Genomic DNA, 22117 nt, shown 5'->3' on the forward strand with positions numbered 1-22117 from the left:
AATTAGGAATTAAAAAGCCAGTTTTGCTGAGGACAAAGTGCTTGATCTGGGAAGATATTTATCCATAAGACTTTGAGCTGCAGTTGTGATGCACAGATGCTATAAAGCTGTAAAGGGAACGGTTTCCACTCTGCAGTTGGTTTTGGAAGGAAATATCAGTGCTGGTTACAAAGATTTCTTTAGCTACCAAGGCAAGGGGAGGAATGAGCCAAGAGGGATAATCACTCAAATTACATCTGTCTGACTCAGTTTCATCTGCAGAGCATAAGTTATAAGGAAAAAAAGAAAATAAATTGGTGGTCTGGACTATTTTTAGCCTTTTGAATGATGAGGCAGGAATTTGTACCACTTGAACTTGACCAAGTAACTCCAGGGTGTGTCAGCTAGTGCACCACCACCCCTCTCCTCTGGAATTTCACATTCCACCCGCAAACATCCCATGATGGAGAGCTGAATTCCTGATAGAAGAGTGAGCTTCTCTCTCATTTGGCAGGGCTTTCATATTACAGCATCCAGCACATGCATCACTCACCACAGAACCCTAAAATTGCACAGGTTGGAAAAGCTCTCCAAGCCCAACGAGTGCCACCATCCCACAGCACCCACGGCCCCAAGAGCCACAGTCTCAGGGCTGTTAAATCCCTGCAGGGATGGGGACCCTGCCACTGCCCTGGGCAGCTGTGCCAGGCTGGACAGCCCTTTCCATGAGAAATTCCTCACAACACCCTGAGCTCCTTGCTCCACAGCTCTTGCTCCCTTGGTGGATCTGGCAGGACTGAGATTGCTTTGGCAAGGACTGGTCAAAACCAAAAAACTCTGTATTTGTCCAAATTGAACTTGTAGTTGAATGCATACAAGAAAAAAAAAATAATCCTTATGCTGCAGCTGGGTGGTGTTAAATTACTTCTGTATGTTGATTTATTCTACCTTATTACCCAATTTTACTTTCTTTTTTGTTTCACTCCTCTCCCACATTATTTTCATGTCTCTCATCCTGCCTGTCCCTCTTCTGACACACCAGTCAATCCCTATTGCACAAAAAGAAATGATGACTCAAACCACACCATTGATTTTTGAGGAAGAAAGGGGAGTCTTTTGATACATATGCAAAATGAGGAGGTATCAGGCTGAAATTGGTATTTGCCTCAGTCAAAGAAGGATTTTTAAAAGTCTTAGTAGAAACTTCACTTATTTAAAAGAAACAAAGTATGTTATGAGCCAAGTTTTCAGTCAGCATCTACCCCAAAGCAATACAGATGGTATTGCTGAGCCACACTGTTCACATCATTATTTGCTCCCAGCCCATAAAATCACAGTTGCAAAATAAAAATCCCTGTGCTTGCTTTGAACACACAAACAGTGGAGCAACAGGCTGGGAGTAAAACCAGAAGGTTGCTTCATTCAAAACATGCCCTGGGATAATCCCTGTGTCACGACAGGAAATCACAGCAGGAGTTCAGGTAGCTGAACCCATCGCTGCCTGGAGAAAAGCAGAATAATAAATCCTTACAGCCTCAAATGAGCCTGCAAACACCAGCAAGGAGCAGCACCCCTTCCTGAGCTCCCCCATTTCCTGGGGATGTGTCACGGGCATGTTCCAGCTGAGAACTGAACCCGAGTGCTGCCACAAACATCTCATGACAGAACCCAGCGGCCAAGGATGACTGAGCCCATTGTTAAGCAGCCCTTTGCTGAGTAACTCTGCAGCTCCAGGTGTGACTGCCAGGAAGCCCCTCCTGGCTCAACCCCACTGCGTGGGAGGAGAGGAGATCTGGTCCCTCCAGTTCAGCACACCTGGACCCCAGCTGCAGAAAGGGTGGAAAACCTTGACTGTAGTGAATGCATCCCTGGTTTTGTGAGAAAAACTGGGATATAGAGAATTCAGCCCTGCTCTGATGAGAAAAGCTTCTAGAGAGGGTATGGAGTGTTCCTTACTGGAGGGACTGAACCATCTGGACACAAGCCCTGGAAGTGCCCACAGCCAGGTTAGACGGGGCTTGGAGCCACCTGGGATAGTGGAAGGTGTCCCTTCCCACTCAAACCATTCCAGGATTTTCTCCCATTTCCAGAGCACTCCCCAGCCACTCAGAACACTCCCACAGCAGGAGCCTGACACCCCAACACCACCCAAACATCACAAATTCTACAACTGAGTGCTGAAAACCCCAGTGGGCAGCTCAGGGACACCATCTCCAGAAGAACTCAGAAGGTAGGGGCCAGCAGGATGCTGAAAAGGGCTCTGCCCTTCTACCACGCTTATCTGGAGGGCACAAATTGGAATTTTATCTACTTTTAAATCCCTGCTGGTGCCAACTCTCCACGTCCCAAACACAGAGCTGTGCTGTCCTGGTGGATGGGACAGGCTTGTGGGCTCCCAACCACAGCTGGAACTCTGTGTTCCAGAACCTTTTCTAAAGAAACCCCAAGCCTGGGTTCCCAGAGAGCGAGAAAAGGGAAAGCTGACGTGATGTGCTCATACAGAGCCCATACTGTCCCAAATCTATAGCACACGTGGGAGAGGCACCGAGTACCCATTTGCTACTTGTGGTGAACACGATACTCTGGGGACACCACAGGACGTTCTGTCCTGATGGGGAACAGCCTCAGAGTTCCTGCCCAGCCTCAGCTCTTCAGCTCCTGGGGTGAGAGAACTCTTAATCTCTAAAAGTATCCTGGCCCTATAAATTTTATGATTTATGGTAACAAAACTTATTTTTTTGCCAAATAAAATATGAAGTTAATATAACTTTGTTTGTTGCTGTGAGGACTTGGGTCGTTCTGTCGCTGTTCTGTCTCCTGTTCCAGGGAGATCCTCAGCTCCATCTTCCCTTCTACTTCCCTCCACTTCCACAGAACTTTAATTAAAGTCCACAGGCACAAAAAAAGATTCATTTACCACTGGCAACAACTACCAAGGTGAAATATAAAAGCCTTGAGGGAAAATTAAACCAAAATAAAACATTAAGCAAGCGACAAAACCAGAAGTCCCAAAAATACACATCCATGACATTGGAGTCAAGGAAACACTGACTCCCTCCTGTACCCTGCTGGGCTCTGGGACACCTCTCAGGCTGAGTTTGATTGCAGAAACTCTATATAAATACACTTCAAAATAGGCACTAAAACCCAGTGATTTCCATCTTTACTAACAATTAGTTTCCAAGTATTCTTTTTGTATTTGTATAAATACAAAAGAATACTATAAACTTTAATAATGCACATGCTGATGTTTCATTCACCTACTAATTTTGGTTTTTTCATTTAGCACCCATCTTGCAATGAATGTGATGTGAAAGGGGTGTGAGAGCAGAAGGAATGAGAGAGAAAAGAAAGCAGGGATATGTAAAAGTTTTTACACAGTTCTCTGAGGCAAAATTGATCAGAACATGAAGAACCAAAGTCCCTTCACATCTATCATTAACAAAATGCAGAGAAATCTCCTTCCCTCTAGACTAAAACTTCCTTTAAAACAAAATCTTGATAAGCAGCTTGTGAAGCTCCAAGGAGAGGAACAAGAGCTCTGCACCCTGCCCTGTGAGGCAGCTCCTGGATCCCTCCAGGCAGGCAGCACAACCCAACCTCCAGCATTCATCCATCCATCATCCATCCATCATCCATCCATCATCCATCCATCCATCCCAAACCAGCACCTGGAGAGGGAATAGCCATCCATCCCTCCATCCTAAACCAGTGCCTGGAGAGGGAATATCCCTCCCTCTGGGCTGCAATCACAATGCTGGCATGCTCCCTCCAGTCACACGTGCTCCCTCGGCCTGCACACCCATCTTGGGAGCACGTGCTCCGTCTGGCAGAGCAAACCACAGCTGGCACAAGTTCTGCTGTGTCAGGAGCCAGCTGAAAGAGAGATTCCAAAGGAGAGGCTGTAAAATCCCAGCAGCAGAGAATGGGAAGGGAATGAGGACATGTGTGCAGAAAAAACGGGAGATACAAGGACAGGAAATTGTGAGAATGACTTGTAGTGTCTTGTAACGATGCTGCAGCTACAACAGGAGTCAGCTGAGGAGGAGATGAGCAGCAGAACAGGATGTGTAAAACCTCGACACTTTCTCATCCCAAATCCCGCGCTGTCGTTGCCTTGGAGCTCACATGTGGCACGAGGAGGATGGGACAGGAGCAGAAGTCTATCCATATCTGGAATCCTGCATCTTCTGCAGCAGATTTTTTATGAAACATGTACCCAGCACTGGAGGCATCTCCAGAGACTGCCTGCCCCATCCTCTGCTTCGAGGGAAAGGCTGAACAGACAGTCCCACTGGGAGAATTCCACAACTGCCTGGGTGAGCTGCTCCTGAGCTTCAGAGCATTCAACCAAAGCACATCCAGAAATGTGAGGAAAAGGCTCCTTTGCACCTGGAAATGAACCACCACCTCCCTCCACCTGTGAGCAGTTACTGTGCCCTCAGGTATTTTCCAGAATGAGCAAACCCAGCTCTATTACCCTTTCTTAGAAACAAGATTTTAAAGTTCTTTACTGTTTTTGCTCTTTTCTAAATTCCCATCAGTCACATCATTATTTTTAAAGCCTGCAGCTCAGAACTGAAACCTCAATAGCCCTGGACAGAGGGACAACAAAGACCCAAGTTTCATATGTGATTCCTACTACAATAATTGAGCTATTAAAACAATTAATATATTAACAGACTCTTTCTGTGTAATATCCCTTTGTTCTTATTACTATGTTTATGACCTGATTACAGCCTTCACTGCTCGGTCTGACATGTGGCAAGGAGGTTATTATGGATTTTGTATTGATGCATTTGATTAATTTTAAATGACTTATTTTTCCTAAGAATATGGAGTTTAATGCTGTTCCCAGAGTGCTCACACCCCTTCCCAACTGGCACCAGCATATTCCTTATTGTAATCCAAGATCCTGGCTCAATAATAACCAGCAGCCAGTGACAGTGCTGCTGACAGAATTAATGTCTCTGCCTTTCTGTGCCTGCCCTGGCTGCTGCTCCTTGTGCCAGCATACGCCTAGCACATGGAGCAGGAACCAGCTCAGGAACTGATCCCAACATAAAACAGGCCCAAGTGCCACCAAACTTCAGCTTTAAGTCATTAAAGGAACTATTAAGCAGTAACCAGCTCTAGGAGGATTCCCTCATCCAATGGTTTGGTACAACTGTTTCTGTGAGAAGCTTACACTGATTTTTGTTCACCACTGTACCCCGTTGGGGCTAAAAAAACTTAACTGCTAAATAAACAAACTTAGTGGGATCCTTCCTGCTACCAATACAGCTGCTTGCAAGTCTTAAAGTGTCCCACAGATTCTTCCCTTCTTCTTTTCTTAAGGCTAAGTATTCCTTTTCCCTTTCTTTGTCGATCTTACCCATCCTTGATTTCTCAGAAATCTGAACAGTTTCCTGGACTAACCCAGGGAGAATTTCTCCAGGCTGAGTACACAAAGCTTTTAAATGACTTGTCAATTATGAGCTGCAGACCGAGGAACAGGACAGCTGGGTGTTGTATTGGCAGAGTGAAAACCTGATAGTGTTACAAGAAGTGACTCGTGTTCCACTTGAGTGCAGCCTCCTCCTAAACCGAGCCATGTAAACAGCAGCACTGTTACACCGGCAATAATAATCTGTCTGCCAAGCAAAAGAACACACAAAGATACGAGGGGAGATGAAGGGGAATGTTCCGTCCCTGCGTGTGTTGATACTCCTCTAGAACATGTCATGCTCTGCAGTCCTTCCGAACCCCCGGCAGCGAAACACGCCAGAACAGGGGAAATCTGACACTCACCTGCACTGACAACAGCGGCACAGACTCGGCTGTTCCTCTGCAGCCTTCCTATAGAATTACTGTAATTACACCGCACAAAGAGTGAGGAAACCCAACACCCAACCCAACCCAGGACCGAAATGTACAGATAATGCACCGGTGCTCACGGGCCTGTGCAACATCCCTGAACTGCTGCAGGAGCTCCGAATGTTGAGGTCTGGCATTTCCACAGCTCGTACCTTGCGGATCTCCTCGGGCAGAGCGTGGACGGGGCCGCGCCGCTCCATGGCCTCCCGCAGGCTCGGCGGCGGGGTCCGGGAGCGGCCGGGGTTCGGGGCTCAGGGCCGGCCGGGGCTCGGGGCTCAGGGCCGGCCGGGGTCCCGGCACGGGGCACCCGTGAGGGGCGGGGGGGGCGCTGCGGCCGCCGCCATTTTGTGGCCGTGGCGTCCGCCGTAACCGCGGCAACGGCGCGTGCGTGCCAGAGGGGCTGCGCTGAGGGAGCGGAGCTCGGGGTCCCGGCAGGGTCGGGGTTTAATGCGCCCCAAAGACCCCCCATGACACCCCAAAAACAGTCCTGACATGCCAGAGCCCCCCTGAGCCATGCCTGGCACCCCGACATCCCAAACTGGGCCCTGAAACCCCAAAGCCAAACCTTGACACCCCAAATTCGGATCTGATACCCCGAAGCCGGCCTCGACATCCAGAGTTCGAATTTTACACACCAAAGGCAAAATCTCGACGCCCCAAATTCGGCCCTGATATCCCAAAGCTTCCCAGTACCCCAAAGTCAAACCCTGACACCCCAAAGCCAAAACCTGGCATCCCAGATTCGGCCCTGACACCCCAAATTTGGCCCTGCACTCGCAGAGCCAGCCCCAGTGTCCCGAATGTGGCCCTGACACCCCAAAGCCATCCCTGACTCCCCAAATTCTACACTGACACCCCAAAACCACCTCTGCCCCCATCCCAGCCAATTGAACAGCCCAAATTGAACCGTGACACCCCCAAACCCCTCCTGACACCTCAAACCTTCAGCTGACACCGCTAATTCAGCCCTTCCAGCCCGAATTCAGCTCTGACACCCCAAAGGCACCCCTGACACTCCCAATTAGTCCCTGCCACCCCAAATCGGGCCCTGCCGGCCGGGTCATCTGCGTGTCACACCCGAGGCACGAGCTCAACCTCGGCATGAACCGAGCGCGCCGCCGGCTCCCGGTGAGACCCGCTGAGGCGCACACACAGCCACGGAAATAAATAAATGAGGGAAGGATTGGCAGCAAGATTCGGGAGTGTCAGCGGGATTAGTTCCACTTGCTGCCCTTCTTTCCAGCGCTGGTGGGTTTCTGTTTCCTCCAAAACCCAGTCGCTATTGGGACTTGGCTTTGTCATACAGCAGGGACCCTCTGCCCAATATCCTCAGAGCAATTCCTACTTCCCCAAAACATTCCCTACAGCCTTATATAAAACAATACACCCACCAAACCATAATTTAGGGACACACGCAAAACTCAGGACAGTCCATGGCAAAAAAAAAACCGAGGCGACCTTAATTTAATTTACGCACGACTCATCTCTGAGGTGAAAAAGCATCAGTGAGGTTGGGAGCTGAACAGGGGAGATAAGGGGGGGGCTGGATTGAAGAAAGTAGTGAATTTTAAGGGATAAAACCAAAAGCTTTATTGGGGAAAAAAAAAAAAAGGGGAAAATTGCATCAGTGAGGGGGAAAAAAGAAAAATGGGTGAGGAGGTGCTGTGTCAACAGAGGGATGCAAAGCGGGGGAGGAGACGAAAGGCGCTCGTTCGGGCGGCCGGTGCCCTCGGTCTCCCCCCCGGCTTTGCACGGCGGTGCCACGCGTGTCACCGCGGCTCCCTCGCGTGTGGCCGCCGTGCCCCGTCCCGCGTTGCGTGCCGAGCTCCGAGCCGCGCTAATCCCGCCTTGGCAGCCGCCTCACTCCCCCGCCTCCATTTTAACCTCTTCGTGCTTCCAGGCCAGGCGCGGGCGAAAGGGGGGGAGTGAGTGTTGCGTGTGAAGGGCCGCTCGCCCCCCGCGGGGGTCATTAATTAAGATCTGCATTAATAGGAGCTGGCGAGAGCCCGCCTTGGCTGGGAGCGGGGTCTGGGAGCGGGGTCTGGCCGCGCCGTGCCGGCAGCTGTTCCCGCCGTGCGTGATGGCGGCGGGCGGGGGGGCGGCGGCGGGCGGCGGCTCTCACGCGATGGCGGGGCTGACGTGCCGAGCCAGGGTGTCGTGAGGCACGGCCGTGAGCTCAGCGCGGATCACCGCGGGCGGCGAGCGGGGGGAGCGCCGGGCAGGGCGGGGGGAAGGCGGGCGGCAGCACGCAGCAGGCAGGGAGGGACGGGGGAACGGAGGCTGCCGCATCCCGGCCCCCCCGGCTGTGCCCGCTGAGGAGAGGGGCTGAAGGGGGCTTGGCCAGAGCAACCTAAAGGGATCCAGTTTTGGGGATCCTGTGTTTGAGGGGGAGCCTGTGCTGGGGAGGTTGAGGGGAGCTTGTCCCAGAGGGTTCTGAGGGGATCCAGTTCTTGGCAGGGGCTGAGGGGAGCCTGTCCTGGAGGAGCAGGTGAGGGGATCCAGTCCTGGGGCAGATGGAGGTGATCCTGTGCTTGGGGACCTGAAGGGAGATTGGACAAAGGGGAGCCTGTGCATGAGAGGATCCAGTCCTTGGCATCTGAGGGGAGACTGTTAGAGGGGAAATAAAGGAGAACCTGTCCTTGGGGCCTGAGGGGAGCTTGCACAGAGGGAGCCTCTCCTTTGGGAAGGTTGAGGGGAGCCTGTCCGAGGGTTTCAGGGGATCTCCTGTCCTGGAGGTGTGGAGAAGCTGGCAGAGCCATGCTGAGCCAGCCGGGATGCTGCCACGCCAGGGGTCCTGTGGGAAGCAGAGCGCAGGAGAAGCACTCGGCTCTGAAGCAGCTGTTTCCTCCCAGCAGGAAGCCCTCACAAACCCCCCGTTCTTCACAGAACGCACAGCCCGCTCCACACATCCGCGGTGGCTCCGGGCTGCGGTGGCCGGAGGGGTCGGTCCCTGCCCGAGGCCTCGAGCTCCGGCCGGGCCGTGTCTGTGCCCATGGCACGGTGCCGCTGTTCGTGCCAGCCCCGGCGCCCGGCACCGCTCGGCAGCAGGTTCCAGGCAGCGTGAGCAGCTCCAAGGACAAACGAACGGGCAAGAACTGAGTGCGTGACACGCAGCAGTCATAAGGCAGCTATTTCCATTGTTTTCCGGCAGGCTTTGTACCTTCTCAAACACACGTGGAAAGCCTCCCGCTGCTTAGAAATCCCAGCCCGGAGGAGCAAAGTCCGTGCCAGTGGGCAGCTGGGGAAAAAGGCCATAAACACCAACACCCTGTTCGCACAAAGCGGGACAGGCCGAGGGGCTGGGAGGGTGAATAGGTGTGTCCACACCTGCAGCGTTCTCCGGACAATGAGAAATCCAACTTTTATCCCAGCCCGCTGGCTTTAGGCAGCCCTTGTATTTGCTCAGTACAAAGAGCGGCGCGGGGAAGCGGTTTTGCAGCGTTGTCTGCAAACAGCTCCTGTGGGAAGCTCCGGTTGTTTTCCTAGGGAGGAGCAGAGCTCGGTTATCGCTCCGTGGGTACACGGGGGATTTGGGGAGGAGCGGGGGGTCCCGTGCCGGCCCGCAGCGCGGAGCAGACGTGCAGCAGGAGGGGTCAGGGGAAGGACAGGGCTCGGGAGGCAGCGAGGTTATTCCCGGTGCTCCCTGCACATCGCGCTGGTTCCCCTTTTCCAGCGGTATTTGCTGGATTTGTTTGGTTTGCTCCGCTTGCCCCCTCTTTGCAAATGTCACAAGGACGAGAGCGTGGGGGGAGAGGGGCCTCAGCGGGAGGATGTTTGGAGAAGGGATCTGAGCGCCAGGGCTACCTGGGAGCCAAGGTCAGGCAGGTCGCTCTGTGCTAAGAACAGAAACTCCGCAAAGCAGCAGGGAAATGATAAAATGAGGAAAAGCGGGGTGGAGCAGGGTGCTGGTGGTGTGTGCGGGAGGGCAGAGGGGAGGGAATGGTCCCGCTCTCCAGAGGCACCGATGCCAGCCCGGAGCACAGCACAGAGCGTGCTGCTGGCACTGGGACATGCGGGGCAGCAATGGGATCCCGAGGGATGTGCTCCTGCCGTGACATTGCCAAATCAAAGTCGAGTTCTTGGCTGCAAGAGCACATGAGGTGACTCAGAGAAAGAAACCATATGATTAAGCAGCAGCTGAGTGCCAGAAGTGAAGAGCTGTCAAGGATAATATCAGGAGGGTGTGTGTGGAGGACAGTGGGTTTATTTGCCACGATAGGAAAGGATTTGAAAGGGAATACAAGATGCTTGTACTGAGTCTGACTTGGCAGCAAGAGAGCTTGGGAAGGGGGCCAGGAAAAGCGTCACGGATCCAGGGCTGGAGTGAGGAGGGAATGCAGAGCACAGAGGCAGCTCCGGCAGTCAGGAACAGGCACGGAGGGGCAGAGGGCACAGACCAGTCAGCAGGATGGGATCTGCAGAGGGAATCAAAGGATCGTTAGAGCTGCAAAAGATCTCCAGGACCACTGAGTCCAGCCTTTGACTGACCAAACACTGCACTGTCACCAGCCCAGAGCCCTGAGTGCCATATCCAGTCATTCTTCAGACACCTCCCTGGGCAGCCCCTTCCAATGCTGAAAAACCCTTTCCATGAAGAAATTCCTCCTGATGTCTAACCTGACCCTTTTCTGGTACAGCTTGGGGCAGTTTCCTCTGTTAGTGCAGAGGGGTTGGAGGTTTTGTTCTCTGTTTTTGAGGCATTCATGGGCATATCTCTAAGATCTCCTAATGCTCCTGGATGGCAATGGTGGCACTCTTGATCCTCCTCAGGCAAAACAGAACTGTTACCAGGAGGGTGAGGCTGATCCGTGCAGGACTCAGCAGTTTCCCAGGAGCCTGCCAGGGAACTCCCATGGGATCGCAGAAACCCCATCAATCTTCCCTGTTCCCCCCAGCCACCAGCAATCTACTCTTTCCTAATTTAAACACAGGAGCTGCAGGGAGGGAGGGAAACGTTTCTACTGCTGGCTTTAAAAAAAAACCAAAAAAAACCTGAAAATCCTGCCAAAACAGAAACTGCACACAAAGCCCTCCCCACTGGAAGGGGGACAAGGATGGATGAAACAAGACAGATGTTACAGCCTTGGTGAGCTACTGGAAGAAACACCAGGCAGTGATGAAGGAACTGTGGAGTCACTGTAAAACAGGAAAAGATACAAAGAAAACACAACTCAAGGAAGCTGGGATGTTTAGAGGATGGAGCACCCCAAGGAGGATGGTGGGGCTCACTTGAATCCAGGGGGAAGATCAGTGTGTGTGCATCATTCTGAGATCCAGTATGCAAAACCAATCCCTGGCTCTCCCAGCCAACAACGAAGGGAATGAGATTACCCATACAAATAAGGCCTAGTGAGGAGAGTCTCTGCAAGCCCTGAGACTGTGTTATATTTAGTGGTGACACAGTTCTGGAGCTCTGCTTGGGCTGCTCTGAAACACTTTGAAACAGCAGCATACCGTGCCTGGCAGGAGGGCAGGCTGCTCCTTCCTCCACCTCACTTTAGTGCCCAACTCCTGCTTTGCGATTGCTCTGCAGTGTCCTGGCACATCCTGATAGGAAAATGTAAATGTTGCATTTCCATGGCATGGCCTGACAATTTCAATTTATCTCCCATGAAGAGATAACAGCGCACGTGTGTTGATTGCAGGCTGTTGCTACAACAGACTGGTTAAAAAGCAGCCCAACCCAAATATGTGCAGGACTGGGATGAAAATAAGGTGGAATAAGATTTTTCTTGCTTTGCTTTAGAACCTGTTTCCTCATCTGTCAAACCCATTGACTTCAAAAGGAGGAAGGGCAAGATCCCAGCTACCACCCAAACAGAGAGAATGTTTCTCAAGTGCAAAAATGGTTATTTCTGCTATCTAAAGGTAGATATTGGGGGAGGTGATGGCCAAAGGAGTTGACTCTGTCCCTGTACAGCCCTGACCAAGAGCTCAGCTGTCGTGTCCTGTGGCCACCTGAGGTGACCCGTGGCCACCTGAGGTGACCCATGGCTCTGATGCCAGCTGAGCTGGCAGCTTGTGGATCCCAGGGAGGGGCAGGAGCTGTGGCAGCCACCACCTCTCCATGCTGGCTGGTTTCTGAGGGCTCTGCTGCAGACCCCTCAGGGGGCTGTTTTGGGGCTCCTCTAGCTCAGCATCACAAACTTTGCCCCCATTCCTGTGAATCTGACAGCAAGTGATGGTTTCCATGAGCTGTTTTGCCATTTCAAAAGTGCTGTTTCAAAGTATCCTAAATGGTTTAAGAAAGGAGATTTTAGATAAAATTGCTTTAAAATCTTTAGGTTTCTTTGTGATTTATCCCAAATAAAAGCTATTGAAGAACTTGGCAGAGCTGGCAGCAGAAGGCCCAGAGCTGTTGAGATGTTTGGAGGAAGAGTGGGGACTCCCTGCCAGGGATCCCTGAGCTCTAAGGTCCCTTCCAGCCCAAGCAGCTGTGACTCTGTTGTCAGAGGACACAAAGAGGTGTCCCTGGCTCCTGGGGAAAGCAAACCGTGTGTGTGAGCTGTGAGAGGCAGGGGAGGCTTGTGAAATGGGCCAGTGTTTCCCGGTCACCATGGAGTCACCGTGGGAACAGGCAGATTTTCTTCCTGTTTACACAACATGGCCCCAGCAGCTTTGTCCCCATCTCTGGTGACCTGCAGCCACCGCTTGGAAGCCGTGTTGACACACCATGGCCATAACACTTGGCCAGAGGGTTTTTGAAGAGGTTCCCAGCCCGCACAGAGCCCAGCCCTGCCACAAGTGCTGCGGTGCAGGAGGGCTGGGAGGAGATTCAGCCACCAGGCTACGAGGGAGGGCACACCAAAGGTGGCCCAGATACGTCACCCAGATATGGGTCAGTGGGAATTGCTCCCCAGGGAATGGCAACAATGACCTGCATCCAGAGTCAGTCCTGTGAGAGGGGCTGAGGGAGCTGGGAAAGCTCAGCCCAGAGAAAAGGGGGACTGGGGGGAATTTCTGGCTCTGCACAAGTCCCTGACAGGAGGGGACAACCAGGGGATTGGGCTCTGCTCCCAGGGAACAGGGACAGGAGGAGAAGGAACAGCCTCAGGCTGGGCCAGGGTGGACACCAGGAAGAATTTAATAATGGAAAGGGTTAAAGTTTGGAAGGGGCCACCCAGGGAGGTTTGGTCCCTGGAGGTGTCCAAGGAAGGGCTGGAGGTGGCACTCAGTGCTCTGGGCTGGGGCCAAGGTGGGGATTGGGCACAGCTTGGACTCCATGCTCTGGGAGGGCTTTTCCAGCTTCAGGGATTCTGTGGTCTCATCTGTGTGCAACACCGAGCCTTGCTGGGACCTCAGGCTGCATTTGGGCTCCTGCAGGGGCTCCGGCTGCTGCCACACTCTCTGGGTCCATCTCAAAGTGCAGCAGTTGATGGCTTAAAGCCAAAGGTGCCACTCAGGACTCCACACCCCCATCACACCACACAGGGACAGTGCACTACAGACTTCACCATCTTTTCCCAGCACTGTGAATAAAACCAAAGTGAATTTATTCCCAGCGGTTGTGGCGAGTGCTTTCGTGAGCCTCCATTTCACGGCAGACCATTTCATTCCCAAAGAGTTTTGCTGTCGTGTGGTGATGGTGAGAAGCGACAGAGTCCCCAGCTGCACCAGCAGAGCAGCAGGCGCCACGCACGGGCTGTCACAGGGCATCAGTCACGGGAAACCCACACACAGCAACCATCCCACACTGCAGCCTCCTGGCACGAGCCACGGCTGCACATCCCCGACTTACACACACAAACACAAGCTCCCTGACCTTTACCTGCTGGCCTTTCTTCCAGGGATGAGAGGAAGGGCTGTGTGGGGTGAGAGCCACAGCCCCCAGCAGGATTTGGGGTGCCCAGTGCTGGGATCAGCTCCCAACATCTCCCACTGTCCCTGCGCTCTCCCTTCTCCCATTCCTCTGCAGGAGGGCACTGCACTAAGCTCTCCTTTCTGGGGAGAGAACCTCCCTTTCCAGATCAGATCAGATTCCAAGCCTGCAATTTTGGGAGTTCTGCAGTGTGTCTGTCACCTGCTGACCTGGGCTCGGTGCCTGGGGAACAAAAGCCCTCCCTGCTGCTGTTTGCTCTTTGCACAATATCCCTCTGAGTACACTTGCCATATCTGGGCCGATACGGTGGGAGATACTCGCTGTAGGATCTTGCGCTCACAAAGGGAGGATCAGCACTTCCTGCTGGGGGTACAGCACTCCCCACCCTGAGATTAAGGGCACATTCAATATTTATCGAGCTGTCACACCTTGAGGCCCTGTCAGGATTAAACTCCACGGTCCCTGGTGCTGTAAAACCCCGCTAAGAGCCAGTGCCACCCCCCGTGCCATGTGTGTCCCTGCTCACCACCAATGTCACAGTGCCCAGAGCTGCCACACTGGTTATTTTAAGGATGGCAATGACTTCCACACAGGTGTCACCTTTCAGGACTCTCAAAAATAGAACTTCAGAAAGTGCTTCACGTAACCCTTACCCTGTAAAACCTTCCCAGCCGAGGGGAAGGGACCAGCCAGAGCAGCAACAGGACACAGGAGTTTTGGGAATTAACTTGGATCCCAAAAGAAGTGTAATTACAGGTTATTTACACAGAGCCTTTTTCCTTCACAGACTACACAGAAAGTGGACTGAATCATAGAATCACAGAACCACTGGGGTTGGAAAAGCCCTCCAAGACCAAATCCAAGCCCAGAGCACCAAGTGCCCTTCCTTGGACGCCTCCAGGGGTGGTGAAATGATGAACTGGCAGAATAATCCTCATTTTACACTGAAACAGAGGTTTGCTCAGACAGCTGAAAGAGCATGCAGGTCTCTGCATTATAGAATCATGGAATGGTTTGGGATTAAAGTTCATCTCATTCCACCCTGCCATGGGCAGGGACACCTTCCACTATCCCAGGGTGCTCCAAACCCCATCCAACCCCACCTTGGGCACTGCCAGGGATTGTTCCATTGATTTCAGCCCACTTGATCACAGCTTTCCTGCTTTGTAATAAATCTATAATCAATAAAAGATAAGTCTGTTAAGGGCAATGGGACAGGACTGATCACTTTGCTAACGTGTGAAGCTCCCTGTGGAAGTGCCTTTTGCCAGTTCTTTATGGGGATCAGAACACAGTCCCATCCCTGATCCCCTGAAAACCAGCATTTCCCAGCTGTGCTTCCCTCAGTGAATCAGAGGCAAATCCTGTCTCTGCTTTCCAGTCCAGCTTCCCCCGTTCCATGGCACTACAGAACGTGTCAGGACAGCAGCACAGCTGATCTGGCACGTCACCGCCGCACAAGGAAATGAAAATAAATACAGATTTATGAAGGAAGGCCCATTTCTGGCACCAGGCACGGATTTCCTGGCTGACTGCTAATACCAAAGTGCAGATCTTCTATTTTATATCAGCCAGGGGAAATCCCAGAAGTTCATGCCACAGCATTAAAACACAGGGTTCTAAATATAGCATTTCAGAGCTGGACTGGAAACAGCAGTAAAAACGAGAAAGGAAACCTTGTCCTTTTGTGTGCTTGGTTTCTTGAAAGTAAGGATGTTAAATTCAACCCTGAGAGCTCATTTCAAAACAGCAGGGCTGGGAAGGTGAGCTGGGAATATCAAAATAGCTACTGCACAGGGACATTTCTCTGTTTAAATCCTACATTTATGTAAGACTTGCAAAACTTACCTCTCTGAAAAGGAGGGCGTTTCCCATCCTCCGTGTTCTGCCTCACAGTTCTGTCATTCCCGCTCAACCACGTTCATTTATCCCGTGATCCTGATAATTAATCCACATGGATAGACTTGAAATTCAGATATTTCACTGTTTGACCTGCAAATTCACATTCCAATACAACCCAGGTCCCTCTTGCCATTACATTCCCTCAAACTCACAGGGAGAAGAATTTTTCCTGCCTGAGGGCCCCTTGGGAGACCACACAGGAAAGCACATTTCCTTATCCCACCATAATGTGGGAAAAATCAAACATCCCCAGGCCAGGGAAATGATCTCAGAGGCTGTAGGTTTCTCACAGTTGAATTAAATAAACAACACCCACCAAAATCCCATCTGATTTGGATGGAGTATGGCTGGGACTCGCAGTTATCCCAGGAAATCAGCAATCCTTGCAGCACTGCTGACCCAAGGAGATCCTCTGGGCCTCCCCCTGTGTGTGACTCCCTCACAAACGCCTCTCTGGCAGGCTGGGAGAGCAAAGTTGGTGGGAATTTCTCGTGGTTTTCCCCTGGAAACAGAGCTTCCCAGGAATTACGTTGTCCAAGAGGAAGAGGTCAGTGGGATATTTGTACAGCTGGCTGATCAGGTTGCCTTGGTATGGATTTTCCAGAGGTCTGGTTACTTCTGGACCTGCCAATCCATTCCCAAACCTGACTCATTAAATTCACTCAGTAAGCACTTCAGTATGGCAATGGCCAACATTGCTTTCCCATATTTGTTAGCATTCTTGCTAATCCATAAAACTTAGCAGCTCGGAATGAAAACCACAGGAAGAAAGAGCTAACGAGGTCCTCCTGTAAGGCTCTGTTTCTACAACTCCCATTAATGTTAATTGGCCTTACAGAGACACAGCAAAAAGAAAACAGACCCTGGAAGATGGAAAATAATCAACTTATTTGTGCAGCCAGGTAATGAATCCCTTTCCACAGCCTGGCTCAGTCCGACAGCTACAGCTCTTCTGGCTTGACCCTCCCTCAAAAGCCTCGAGACACGCTGCAGATGACCAGACTGCCAAAGACACTCTGTCACATTATTTATGCTGTCACAGCACATGACTTAATAGGAAAAGAAGAATAAAATCCAAACCCACAACGGTATCAGGGGAGCACTTGAATTTCAGCATGTATTTGATTTGTAAGTAAGATTTAAATCCTGAAAAACCTGGTCTGGGGAAGGTGTCCCTGTCTGGGGAACAGGAGGGGCTTTAGGGTCCCTCCCAAGCCAAACCAGGCTGGGTTTCTGATTCTGCCCAGCCCTGGAGGAGTGATGAGATCAGAACAAATCCCAGCTGCAGCTGCAGGGGGATGCGGGGGGCTGCAGGGAGCTGCAGGGGGATGCAGGAGGATGCAGGGGGCTGCAGGGGGCTGCAGGGGGATGCAGGGGGATGCAGGGGGATGCAGGAGGCTGCAGGGGGATGCAGGGGGATGCAGGGGGATGCAGGGGGCTGCAGGGGGCTGCAGGGGGCTGCAGGGGGATGCAGGAGGATGCAGGGGGATGCAGGAGGCTGCAGGGGGATGCAGGGGGATGCAGGGGGATGCAGGGGGATGCAGGGGGCTGCAGGGGGCTGCAGGGGGCTGCAGGGGGCTGCAGGGGGCTGCAGGGGGATGCAAGGGGCTGCAGAGGGATGCAGGGGGATGCAGGGGGGATGCAGGGGGGATGCAGGGGGGATGCAGGGGGGATGCAGGGGGGATGCAGGGGGGATGCAGGGGGGATGCAGGGGGGATGCAGGGGGCTGCAGGGCTGGGTGCCCGTGGCTGGCGTGCGGTGCCAGGAGCCATCAGGGAGCTCCACAGGGATGTGGCGTCTCCCCCCGTGCCCCTGGCAGAGCAAACCTGAGCAATCTGCTGTGCTCCCCTGCTCACAGCCACAGCTCTGCCCTCCCTGCCCCTCCTGAGGTGCCAGCCTTCCACTGCTTCCAGAGCACTGCTGGGATGGGGCTGGAGCCAAAGCAAACCCTCAGCTGAAACTCCTTCCCATAACTATTCAAATAAAGCATTTCCATAACCACAACCGACAGCTGCCAGCAGTTTGGCAAGTGACAAAGAAAGGCTTTCTCAAATAAATTTCATGAGAAGGAAGGTGAAAACGAGGATGAGAGGTTTTGTTTGGGGCCACGTGAAGCCAGCTTTTGTTAGGTGATGTTTGTCCTTGTGGGAATCATGGATCAGATGGGAACCATTGGGATGTTGGGGCTGTGCTGTGCAGGGCGTGATGATCCTGGTGACTCCATGATCCTGGTGAGTCCCTCTCAACTCAGGATGTTCTGTGACCCAGAAAAACCTGACACACACCAAACCTGAGGCATCAAAAGCCTTTCACACGAAGCCCACGACAAAATTTCAGTCTAGATAAGGCACATTTAAAATAAATCAGGTTTAGTGCGGGGTTTTTTTCTGTTACTATTGTAACCACACAGCAACAAGCAGCAATTCCCGTGCCCTCCCATCCCACGGGATGTCAGCAGTGCACGTGGCACTGAGCTACCCAGCCAGCCTCCTGAAGGAGATCATTAAAATCCAGTGCCAATTAAAGCTCGGGCAGTGTGGAGGTGCCTGCCCAGCCCAGGGAGCTCAGGGACCGCCGGCAGCGGCCGGAGCTGCCGGACCTCCCAACCCATCCATTGCATCACTCCTGTCCCCAGGCAGCATCTGAGTTTTCCCACATGGGCCAATAAACGGAATAAACTGAATAATGAGCTGGTGTTTCCCGAGGAGAGGAGCTCCCCAGCAAAGTGCTGATTCTGGGAATCCTGCAGGGAGGGAGGGAGGGAGGGCTCTGACAAGAGGGGAAGAGCAAAGGCTCCTTCCCAGCCCTGCTAGGAGGGTGCCAGGCACACACATCTGTGCTCCTGGGCCTTCTCCAGCTGCCTTTTGGAGAATGCTAGACAGGAAATTGGTGCCACAGGGTAAATATTCATTCTTCCCGACTTCCCTCCCAAAGCAAGCCCAGATCTGCCCTGGCTAGACCGGCTTCCTGCAGAGTACCACAGCCTCCCCGGAGCATCCCCGGCAGAAATGACGAAAATGTGTGTGAGGTGGAAAAACAAACAAACAAGGGCCTGCCAGATGTTTGCACCAGCCCAGGAACACAGAGCTCACAGGAGCAGCTGATGCTCACATTGCACTTCCAGTCCAGGCTTGGAGACGCTGCCAGGTCCACCCTTGGACTGAGCACCCCCATTCCCACTAAACTGTACCTCCCAGTGCCACATCTGGACCCTTGCAGGGATGGAGGATGCTCCGGGAGCAGGAGAGGCCTCTTTGGTGCTGCATCCCTGAGCGCCAGGGACATGAACCCTGCCTTTTCCCTGCTCGCACTGGAAAATGTGATGAGGATTTTGGGGGCATCCCGGTGTCCCACATCTCCTCGGTGCCTCACCACGTCCCCTGCCCCTGGCCGGGACACTCGGAGGAGCTCAGGCTGAGCTTTGTTCACTGAGGAGTGATGGGGAGCTCAGCCTGGGACCCCGCTGGAACCCGATTCCCGTTTTCCCAAGGTTTGGGTGCGGCTGGGGTGTCCCTGTGGCCAGCCCGAGCACAAAGCCGAGAACAAAGCCGAGAACAAAGCCGAGCACAAGCCCTGGCAGCGTTTGCACACCCAGCAGTGCCACATGAGCCTCTGGAGCTGCCGGCCGAGGTGCAGCCCCTCGGGAGAGCCCGGGGCTGCAGGGAGCGGGGCCGGGCACGGAACAGCCCCGGGGCTGCAGGGAGCGGGGCCGGGCACGGAACAGCCCCGGGGCTGCAGGGAGCGGGGCCGGGCACGGAACAGCCCCGGGGCTGCAGGGAGCGGGGCCGGGCACGGAACAGCCCCGGGGCTGCAGGGAGCGGGGCCGGGCACGGAACAGCCCCGGGGCTGCAGGGAGCGGGGCCGGGCACGGAACAGCCCCGGGGCTGCAGGGAGCGGGGCCGGGCACGGAACAGCCCCGGGGCTGCAGGGAGCGGGGCCGGGCACGGAACAGCCCCGGGGCTGCAGGGAGCGGGGCCGGGCACGGAACAGCCCCGGGGCTGCAGGGAGCGGGGCCGGGCACGGAACAGCCCCGGGGCTGGAGCGGGGCAGCTCCGGCCGATCCCATCGCGGCTCCCGGAGCAGCTCGGACACGGAGAAACGAGCGGACAGGCTCACATCCACAGCCCCCGGGGCAGGCAGGGCTCAGGGGATGCTCCCCGGGCTCCCTCCCCGCGGGGTTAAAGCGGGGCCGGCTCCCAGCAAAGCGCTGCCCGCACAATCCCGGCTCCTGCAGCAGCTCGGGATTCAGCAGGGAGCTCCAGCCTCTGTGTGCCCTCCGTGCCATCAGCTCGGTGTCCCCTCCGTGCCCAGCAGCTCTGTGTGCCCTCGGTGCCCAGCAGCTCGGTGTCCCCTCGGTGCCATCAGCTCGGTGTCCCCTCGGTGCCCAGCAGCTCGGTGTCCCCTCCGTGCCATCAGCTCGGTGTCCCCTCGGTGCCCAGCAGCTCGGTGTCCCCTCGGTGCCAGCAGCTCGGTGTCCCCTCGGTGCCCATCAGCTCTGTGTCCCCTCCGTGCCATCAGCTCTGTGTGCCCTCCGTGCCCAGCAGCTCGGTGTCCCCTCCGTGCCATCAGCTCGGTGTCCCCTCGGTGCCATCAGCTCTGTGTCCCCTCCGTGCCCAGCAGCTCTGTGTGCCCTCCGTGCCATCAGCTCGGTGTCCCCTCCGTGCCATCAGCTCGGTGTCCCCTCGGTGCCCATCAGCTCTGTGTCCCCTCGGTGCCCAGCCGCTGCCCCAAAGGCCGGGCAGGGACAGCCACACTGCCCGGGCACGGAGCCGGCTCCTTCCGAGTGTTCCCATCCCCTTTTCCTGCCCGATGTCCCTGTGGAACCACGAGCTGTCGGGAGAAGGGGCAGGAGAGCCTTGCGGGGGGAGCTGACCCCTCCCCAGGTGTGCAGGGCCCTGCTGGGGCTTGGAGCGACCCCCGGCACGGCTCGGAGCGCTCCCAGCGCCCTCCCAGCCCGGCTCCATCCCCGTCCAGGGCAGCCACGGAGCAGGGACAGCCCCAGCGGGACCCTCCTGCTCCCCGTGCCGAGCGTGGGGAGGGGTCGGGGCCGTGTCCCCCCTGCCCGGCCAGGAGGTGACAGGGAACGACAGGTCCCAGAGCACACGAGCCACCCCCGGCTCGGGACAACGCCTGTCTTTGCACGTCCCTTCCTCTCCATCGATTCTTCGGGTGCCGACGGAGGAGCTGCTCATTAACACCAGCCCCTCATTAACACCAGCCCCTCATTAACACCTGAACCTCCACAAAGATCCCCCGCTGACAGAAGAAGAAACCCCAGCGCTCCTCCAGAAGATGTCAGAGCTCAGGCAGCAGGGGGAAGCTCAGCCCGTTCCCTGCAGAGAGAATTCCTGGTTCTCCCCTGCAGTGCCGGGCTGGGCAGGGAAGGGCAGCTCAGCCCAGGGCTCCCTGCCCACGCCTGTCCCAGCAGCTCAGGGCTCAGCCTGCAGCCCTGCTCTGCTGGAAAAGGAGCAGCAGCGTTTGGAAGGTGCAGCTGGGCACTGTTAGAGGGGCACGGTGCCAGTGGTGCTGCTTTTCCAGCTGTGGGGAGCCTTGGGTGCCTCCTCATGGAAGGGTTTGGGTAGGAAGGGACTTCAGAGACCATCCAGTGCCACCTCCCAGGACACCTTCCCTTGTTCCAGGCTGCTCCAAGCCCTGCCAGGGATCCAGGGGCAGCCCCAGCTGCTCTGGGCACCTGTGCCAGGCCCTCCCCACCATCACAGCCAGGAATTCCTTCCCAAAATCCCACCCAGCCCTGCCCTCTGGCACTGGGAGCCATTCCCTGGCTCCTGTCCCTCCATCCCTTGTCCCCAGTCCCTCTCCAGCTCTCCTGGAGCCCCTCCAGGCCCTGCCAGGGCTCTGAGCTCTCCCTGGATCCTTCTCCTCTCCAGGTGAACATTCCCAGCTCTCCCAGCCCGGCTCCAGAGGGCTCCAGCCCTTGGAGCAGCTCCTGGGTCTCCTCTGGACTGACCCTGCAGCCCCACAGCACCCCCAGGTCAGGACACACGGGGTGCCCTGAATGCAAACCAATATTCCTCCTTTCCCTGCTTTGCTGCCTGCAATAATTATTGTTCTTTGTGCACTACAATGGCCTCCAAATGTGGTACAACTGTACTATAAACACTTGTGTGGCTCTATCAAACAGTTCTGAAAGGTGCTTCCCATGCCTAATGCTCTGGAAAATGGGCAGGAATGAGACAGAAAGCACCTGGAACATCTCCATCGGCAGGAGACTTCTGAGCTCAGCAGATCCCAGCTGAGATTATCTGGAAAAGGCATCAGTTGGTGCCTTGGCCTCGGTGCTGCATCCGAGTGGAAGCCAAAGCCCTTTGGTCTGACTGTGCAAACACAGAGTTCATGGCAAACAAACAGGAATTTGATTCCATGGTGGTATTTACTGCAGCACTTCCCTGTCCTGTCCTTCCTGTGACCTGCTGAGGGTGTCTGGGCTGGCTCTGGGTGAACACCCGTCCTGGGGCAGCAGCACCGACAGCCCAGGCTGGGCAGGGCTTGGAGCAGCCTGCTCTGCTGGAAAACAGAGGTGGGAACGGCCAGGAGCTGCCC

General features: G+C 54.6%; 1 protein-coding gene and 1 long non-coding RNA gene across 7 annotated transcripts in view; both read right to left on the reverse strand.

Annotated features, from left to right (window-relative positions):
- Positions 1-6200, reverse strand: part of LEKR1 (leucine, glutamate and lysine rich 1) — a 34210-nt gene extending 28010 nt beyond the window's left edge. For 3 of the 5 annotated variants that reach the window (XM_086845025.1, XM_086845029.1, XM_086845028.1), the window contains exon 1: positions 5988-6188. In XM_086845025.1, the coding sequence (XP_086701151.1) occupies positions 5988-6035 (48 nt within the window). In that variant the 5' untranslated portion in view covers positions 6036-6188. Of the gene's footprint in view, positions 1-5987 lie in introns of all 5 variants that reach the window. The other 2 variants (XM_086845026.1, XM_086845027.1) reach the window with 2 other exon arrangements.
- Positions 6201-8952: 2752 nt separating this feature from the next.
- On the reverse strand, positions 8953-14471 carry LOC111933273 (uncharacterized). 2 transcript variants are annotated; one of them, XR_002866612.2, is made up of 2 exons: positions 13604-14471; positions 8953-10250 (listed from the first exon to the last, which is right to left on the reverse strand). It is a non-coding gene; the product is annotated as an uncharacterized LOC111933273 (long non-coding RNA). The 2 variants fall into 2 exon arrangements; XR_002866613.2 differs by having other exon boundaries at positions 13598-14471.
- Positions 14472-22117: the final 7646 nt, after the last annotated feature.

The sequence above is a fragment of the Cyanistes caeruleus genome, chromosome 10 (genome assembly GCF_971803275.1).
Source record: "Cyanistes caeruleus chromosome 10, bCyaCae1.hap1.1, whole genome shotgun sequence".
NCBI lineage: Eukaryota > Metazoa > Chordata > Aves > Passeriformes > Paridae > Cyanistes > Cyanistes caeruleus.